This window comes from Kryptolebias marmoratus, linkage group LG13 (genome assembly GCF_001649575.2).
Source record: "Kryptolebias marmoratus isolate JLee-2015 linkage group LG13, ASM164957v2, whole genome shotgun sequence".
NCBI classification, from domain to species: domain Eukaryota; kingdom Metazoa; phylum Chordata; class Actinopteri; order Cyprinodontiformes; family Rivulidae; genus Kryptolebias; species Kryptolebias marmoratus.
This window is the reverse complement of record NC_051442.1, coordinates 23,149,202-23,157,070: the sequence shown is the minus strand read 5'-3', so window position 1 is coordinate 23,157,070 and position 7,869 is coordinate 23,149,202. Positions and strand designations below refer to the sequence as shown.

The 7,869-nt window shown below is 46.2% G+C and overlaps 1 protein-coding gene across 12 annotated transcripts in view; it reads right to left on the bottom strand.

The window, feature by feature from the left end:
* dlg2 (discs, large homolog 2 (Drosophila)) overlaps positions 1–6,550 on the bottom strand; it is a 104,758-nt gene extending 98,208 nt beyond the window's left edge. For 7 of the 12 annotated variants that reach the window (XM_017435120.3, XM_017435124.3, XM_017435125.3 and 4 more), the window contains exons 1-2: positions 5,665–6,550; positions 4,372–4,503 (exon numbers count right to left, since the gene is read on the bottom strand). In XM_017435120.3, the coding sequence (XP_017290609.1) occupies positions 4,372–4,503; positions 5,665–5,683 (151 nt within the window). In that variant the 5' untranslated portion in view covers positions 5,684–6,550. Of the gene's footprint in view, positions 1–4,371; positions 4,504–5,664 lie in introns of those variants that run through there. The other 5 variants (XM_025010321.2, XM_025010322.2, XM_025010320.2 and 2 more) reach the window with 5 other exon arrangements.
* Between the last annotated feature and the right edge of the window lie 1,319 nt (positions 6,551–7,869).

Genomic DNA, 7,869 nt, shown 5'->3' with positions numbered 1-7,869 from the left:
GGGGGGGGGGGGGGCGGCACACGTCCCGTCCTAGAACCTCCACCAGCCAGGTTTGCAGGAACACAGTGATTTCCCCATAATCGTTTTTTTTAGGTAATCAGACAATTCTCAGATTGGATCTCCGGCTTCTGTTTTCAAGTTCATCCACTTTTAAAGCAAGTTCCTGGGTTTTCTTGCGTAGGGACGATTCTTTACTTGAAAAAGAGGCGAGCTCATCCTCCATCTTACCAATGCGGGATTCTGCTTCTGTAATCCTCTCAAAAAACACTTCAATTGTATCTTTAATTTCTTGGTTCGATGATATAATTTTCCTTAGTTGTGAAGAGAAGTGTGTCTTCAGAGCCTGAATCGCTTCCAGGACGCCAGTTTCGGTAAATTGGGGGTAGCGCTAGCTTCCTCCATGTGCTCCACTACCGTTTTGGTGCTATTGCTTTGTTTTTGCTTTTAATCTATGTTTATTTGGCATGTTGGTGGTTTGAGGTAGGTATCCGTTTTGTCTCCTAAAGTTTGTGCGTGTAGAAAATATCTTAGCCGTGGCGTAGATGTATATGCAGGATATGTTGGTCGGAGCTCGACAGTTTAGCGGCTGCTCAGTTAGACACCATAACCGGAAGTCCCTTTTGTTTTTTTACTGGTTTCTAAGAAAGCCTTTTATCAAAGGCTAAAAAAAAACAATGAAAATTCAAACAGCTGCTAACATTTCACTTTCAAATTACAAGAAAAAACTCAAAAGAATAATATGGATTAAATAAATTCAGACTGTAGCCATGATGAGCTCTGACAAGTGTCTGTTGTGAAAACTCTCATTAAAGTTAATCATTTTAGTGAAATTATTTTGTGTGTTATTTCTTATTGTTTTTACCAGAAAAAAGTGTTGCTCACACTGATGAACACAGAGATAAATAAACAGCTTGAGTGTGGAGAGGAGGAGGGACCTGGGAAGCAACAGTCCTTTTTTTTCCACTTGACTTTTTTCTCTCAAAGAGAAGTTCAAAATTTAATTTCTCAGCTTCAAAGTGGACAAATCAGAGTTAACTCAGCTTTAAGCTTGTTCTGTTTTAAGTAAACGTGCGACACAGACTCTTCCTCTCAGCACATAGCTGCAGGAGATGCAGTGGAAGTGGCCTCCACAACACTGCTTAAGTGAGGCGACCGCATAGTCCTAGTGCTGGACAACGAAAGTTACAGTTGTAACTACGGTTCTATGAATCCCGGATGACCGCCAGAAGCGGTGCTTCAAGCACTGAATGATCATTCTTGCGCATGCGCAGGTCGAGTACTAATCACGACAAAGTCACCTGTGACCTGCCGGTGACCCACGTGACTCTATATAGTCACATGATGACCGGCACTCAATCCCTCAACCTTCTCAAGAAAATACTTTGAATAAAAGCCCCCTGGGTCCAACAAACAGGGGGTCCACAGGCACTATCGCTCCCTTGGCCAGCAAGGTGCACATTTCCTGGTTCAGTGCCTGTGCCTTTGCTGGGTCGTGGATGACAGTCATCCTGACCCGGCCGGGGACTGGTGGCCGGCGGCGGAACTGAAGACGGTACCCCCGGGACAGAGTGGAGAGCACCCACAAGTCCGGGGTGTGGGCAGACCAGCTGCCGAGCTGTGCTGGGGTAAAATAACCGACCGCCGACCTCAAGACGTCATCTACGGCTCCCCCCCCCCGACCTCCTGAAGGCCAGGGGGGATGGCGGCCTGACCGTGCAGCCCGGGAGGGGCGAGAGAGGAGAGCCCCCACTTGGCCTCGAGCCCAGTCTCCCCGCCCTGGAGCAGGTCTTGGGATGGATCTCTGACTCGGAACCTGCGGCTCAACAAATGAAACGGACGGCAGCGGGGACCTCCACAAGGAGCCCGCAGGCGCCCAAGTGCCAACTGGTTGGCGATCACGTCGGTGAAGCCCTACCAGCTGCTGTCTTATACGAGACGCCTGAGCTGTACGGTCCAAGGCATCCAGCGCAGCAGAGCCAAAAAGTTCTCCCGGGATCACCGGAAGGGTCTGGAGTGTTCTCCTTCAAGGCTCAGTGAGGGGCGACTGCGCCAGCCAGACCTGGTGGCGAGCATGAACCAGAGTAGACAGTGTGCATCCCAGCTCTCTCGTCATAAGAGCAAAGGCCTGCAGAGACGCGTCGACCAGGCCTTGGGTGGAATGCTCCAGTGAAACAGACTCCAGAGAGGAGGACAGGGCCAGCCTGAGATGGGAGAGGGAGTTCCCAATCCTGCCCATGCGAGCGCCGGAGTCATAGGCCTTACAGAGAAGGTCATCAGTAATACGGCACTGGGGCCGTGGACAACGGGCATTAGGCTGCAAGACCTCCTCCGGTGGGACAACAAGCGAGGCAATGCTTGGCTCGACAGGTGGCATCTGCCCCAAGCCAACCATAGGCGTCTCCTGCATGGCTGCCAGGGCCCTGCCATCTCATGTCAGTCATGACAACGCCTCGGTGTCCGACCAACAGGCATGCAGTTCCCGTATGTATTCCTCTGAGGGCGGAACCACAAAAGCAGTCTCCGATCTACTGCGTCTAAAGAACGCGCTAGAAGCTGCAGGCTGGACTGGAGGAACATCCAGCTGTAGACGGGCAAGAGCTGTCCGGATTGCGACTGTCACAGACTCCCCCACGTCCTCCTGGGAGGCACTGAAGTCAGACCTAGAGGCCCTGGAGCTCAGCTCCGGAAGGTCCTCACAGAATTGGGTACCAGAGGCTGCCACCGAAATAGCATCATCATCTTTGCCTGATGCTCCCTCCTGCTCAGAGGGTGGAGCCGCCCCACGACCATCCTCAGCCTGGAAAGACCGGAGGAGGGCCTTCATGTGGGCGAGCTCTGAAGTGAGGTGATCCACCTTTGTGGACAACCTCCTAGTGTTGGTGTGTTTAGCTCGCTTAGCTGACACCGAAAGTGCCGTCGCAGCAGGCAGCTTCTGGCACGTTGCCTGTGCAGGTGGCAAGGGACTATGCTGCGCCACACTTAACCAATCGATAGGCTGCTCCAGCGCAGCTAACCGATCCAGTCGAACCGACTAAGGGCATGACAGTACAATTCGGGCAAGCATTGTCCGACAGCGCTTCTCTGAGGCTCCAAGCCAGTAGGGACACAAATCATGCCCGTCGTCTGGCTGGAGTGGAGCCATACAAGACGAGCAACATAAATTACTCAGCATCATACTGCTGATCACAGCCAAAAGGGATGGGCAAACACGAACTCAGCGCAAGCAGAAAACGCTACCGGTGAGTCAGATATTTACTTCAACAAACCAAAAATGAACTCCATGCAGGCAGAAAACGCTACCGGTGAGTCAGGTATTTACTTCAACAAACAAAAGATGAACTCCACGCGGGCAGAAAACGCTACCGGTGAGTCAGATATTTACTCAATATACCAAAATGAACTCAGCACGAGCAGAAACGCTACCGGTGAGTCCTAACTTAAAGCGAACAGTAAACTACTGTCGTAGGAGAGAAAACACAAAACTTACCAGTCGTTGCAGCAACAGCCACTGATTCGGTAAGCAAAACTCGCTCGTGCAGCCCCTGGAGGGCGAGACTCACCCGCAGCTCCGACCCCGTATGGTCACGAGGCTACTAGCAATGAACGAGAAGCATTGGAAAATACGGAGGTACAATCACACCTGCGCGCGAGAAGAACAAAAGGGATTGAGTGCCAGTCATCATGTGACTATATAGAGTCACGTGGGTCACCGGCTGGTCACAGGTGACTTTGTCGGGATTAGTACTCGACCTGCGCATGCGCAAGAATGAACATTCAGTGCTTGAAGCACCGCCTCTGGCGGTCAGTAGGGATGAAATAGAACTCTGAGCTGCTGCCACACAAACAATTTAGAGTGGTGGAGACATCTTCTGTGACAATTTCACAAGTCACAAGATATTCTGTAAGTAAATAAAGTAAATAAAGCGTGATGTTTTAGTCTCACCTACAATAAACAGCAGAAACCAACACGACACAACAGTCTTTAGTCAGAATTGTCAACAAAACACAGGTGGAGTAAAAACAAAGCTTCTAGTTGACGTATGATGGTGGAATTACAACCTGACTATCAGTCAAATACTATCGGTTCGCATCATCCTCTTAGACTAACAGCTCAGTGTGTTTTTATGTAACATTCATATGATAACAGAGAATACATATTGGTTTTGGTTTCTGATATTAATAACCAAACAATAGGATTTCAAATCCTGCAGTTTTTGTTCCACTAAGATCATGTGATGCTGTGTATCACTGTTACACTGCAGTAAATTAGAGGGAAAAATTACCACATCTATATGCAGTTTAGTGTGTAGAAACAAGCTTTGCAGGAACAAAAATACTAATATTGGTTGGTTAAATGCGTCACTGACTTACCAAGAAGAGCTTCAAACAGGTTGCTTTGGAAGATGTCCATTACTCTGTGAACTGCAGTTTTCAGAAGCTGCTCCTCAGGGTTCTTCAGTTTAGCACAATAGTCCTCCAAAAGGCCCAGGGCTCGAGTTGTGTCTGCAGAGGAGGGGGATGTACGAATATTTTAGTCATGTTCATGCTGTCAGGTATGCATCTTCTCCTTTTGGCTGCCCATCACAGCATATCATCCACCTCCACCTCACTCTATCCCAGCAACCTCCTCTGTCACACCAACTTCTCTGCAGGTCCTCCTTCACTCCATCCATGAACCTTCTCTGTGGTCTTCCTCTGTTCCTCCTCCCTAGCAGCTCCAAATTCAACACCCTTCGTCTAATATATCCACAACCCCTCTTTTGCACAAGTCCAAACAATCTCAGACTCATCTCTTTAACTCCAAACCTGAGCTGTCCCTTTGGTGGAATCAATTCAGTAGCACTTCACAAAATGGGTACCTTAATAAATCTTTTATAAAAGGAATACTTCAGTCAACTTTGAAGTGATGTTCTGTCTAATAGTTATCAGTGGTCAGTACCTTATCAGCTGATATCAGTAATAGAGCATGGAGTATGGAGAAAAGGGCAAAAGTCTTCATACAGGCTAGGCTAATGGCTTCAAACAAGTATGTTGTTTTAGAGAAAAGATTGCTTTATAGGCCAACTTGCCTTAAAGGGGTTTAAATAATTGACTTTTCTCGTGGATTTCAGAAAAGGATCACACTGTGTGGCTGTAAGTTGGATTATCAAAATGGCTAACAGGCTAACAAACTACTGACATGATCTGATCAATACGTTTTGCTCCTTGTATAACTAATTCTGAATTCACATATTTGCAAAAAAAATGGACAGAAAATCTGCTAAAACTGGCTTTTTCTGCTGTGGCTATGAACATCAGTAATAATCACTTGTATGTTGTTTTTGATCAAAGCTACGAAAAGACACGGCAGAGGGACCAGAGGGCCACATGTGGCCCGAGAGCCACATTTTGCAGAACTCAAACTTGTGCACCTTCAACACATCTACTCTTTGGAGCATCACTGCCCCACCTGTCACCCTCTCAATCACACATGTGGATTCTTCTCACTTCTACTGACTACCGAATGTCTTTCACCTGCTCCCTTCTCTCACTGCAGACCAGGATGTGGTCTGTAAACATCATAGTCCATGAAGACTCCTGATCAGGTCATTAAGACCGTTTAGACTGTGAATTTCAACACGGAGAGATTCAGCTCTCAATATTTAACTTATAGAACAGACTCACCTTTTTTTCTGATCGTCATTTCTCTGAGACTCGCTGTAAACCTGTAAGCCAATCCAGTTCTGTCCTCAGTGCATCAACAAAAATTTGTCATGGTGGGAACGAAAGGACTGGTTCTAGTCAGGTGTTCCAACTAGTGTTTACTGAGGAAACAGGGTGAACCAGAGGTTCTGACCCTGCCAAGAGAGTCCAAACAGCTGTGTTTAGGGAAGTCTGTGCTGAGCAGACTGGGAGCTGCAGAGTGGTGATCAGCAGAGGAGAAGAAAACCCATCCTTTGGCTGTAGAGAAGTCAAATACAGAGATGCCTTATCATCATGGCTGCTTCTACACTCCAGTCCAGCAGAGACACACAGAGTCCTGAGGTCCAGCTGCTTCACTGTTCCATAGAGAGTTCTGTTGGGTCCAGGAGAACTCACCGAGACATCTGTGCTTGGTTCCCCGGTATAAGGAGTTGTTTCACATCTTGGTAGTCAGAGGTAAAACTTCATGTCACTAAGCCAAATCACAAAGCATCATAGAAAATAATAAACTAAACTAAATTAATATTGCCCACGAAACTAATATTACCTGTCTCTTTTCTTTTGTCGGGTCTTTACGTTTATGTTTCAGTCCAAAGAGACAAACAGAAAGTCGAAGCTCATCTCTGCTCCTTCCCTGTTAGCTAACAGCATCACACTCCCCACAGCCAGCGGCGACGGCACCAGGCTGAAGGAAACACCTGCCTGGCAGCTGGGGCCATTAAAGGCACTCCGCGTGACGTAACTTCCCGTCAAACTCAGAGCGAGCGGGCACCGGAAACTCGTCTTCATGTGTCCAACACGTCTCTGTGGTCTTTAACCGGGTCCGAACCGAAGCCTGGACGTCAAGCCTTACATCGTCGGATGCTGGATGGAGACTATTGTTACCACCGGAAGTTTGGCCTAAAGATTTCAAAATAAACACTCACTCGAAGTATAGTTTGGAGCACTTTTCTCAGATTAAACATTAAACTAACAAACTTAACACTATTAAGGGGTGCATTATTTGACAAAGCTACTATTTTAACTAACCTACGCAAGGAAAATGCACTGCTTGTCTTGTTTGTAAGACTTGTTACTACTGAGATGTAAAATTCATACATATAGTTTTCTTAAACAAAGACTGCTGTATCTGAGCAAATGCACAGTCCTTACTGAAGTGACTTCCATCCTGCTTTTATTTTGAAGGAACAACTAGTCAACAAAAATCAGGTGAACGATACAAAGCTGATTAACCTCCCCTTGCAACGCATAATGGGCGGGACCTACCACTGTCCTGGCCTCGCCTACTCTCTCTGAAGTATGTTTCTCTTACTTTAATGAAGTTTTCAAAAAGCAAACCAAATAGGCAGTGCCATTTAAAATAGGTACATCTTTTAACCCAATCAGCATTAAATAACTATACAAAACAAACAAAATATTTCACAGTAAATAATACACCTGCACCTAGAATATACACCTATAATACTTTTCCAATGTCCTGACATGCTAAAAAAAGGCATTGGTTCCTTCTTAAATGTTATAAAAGGGTAGAAACCTTACAAACCGACACTTGTGTATTCTTTTCAACAATTATAATATTTTAATAACAAGAACCACATTTTTGAAGCATAATGTCAGGGTTTTGATTTATTCAACCTGCTAAGAAAGAATTACACCGGAGAGGCTCATTGTCTTTTGTGAAGGCCTTTGCAAGAGGAGAAATTCCCACAGCTCCTAATGGCGTGCTGTCCAGGAAGTTCTGCCTGCTTACTTGGGCTTTCTCTTTTATTAAAGGAAGAAAAAAGGGGTTGATCTGAGCCGGGCAAAACCAGTCCAGACCATAGTTTAAACATAAGCATAACAATAACACATAGCTGTTTGGGAGAGCCAGATGGTGTGGCGCCTGCCGTCTGACCTTCGTGTCTCACATAGGCAGTTTTACACATGAGCACAAAGGCTGATAACATAAAAACCCTAACACATAAACACTGTTTCAAGGGGTTTTTACAACACAGTATGTGGAGAAAATGGTCCTAAAGATCAATTTACTTTTAACAAAACACAAAACTGCTCAACTTAAATCTTGATTTTAAAACTTCAGTGCATAGAAAAATATTGTCATGAAATAAAACTGTCTCCTTTCATGAAGGCTGGTTGGTATTTTCAGGGTCCAAACTTGAATAGTTTGGGGGGGGGGGGGGGGGCCCG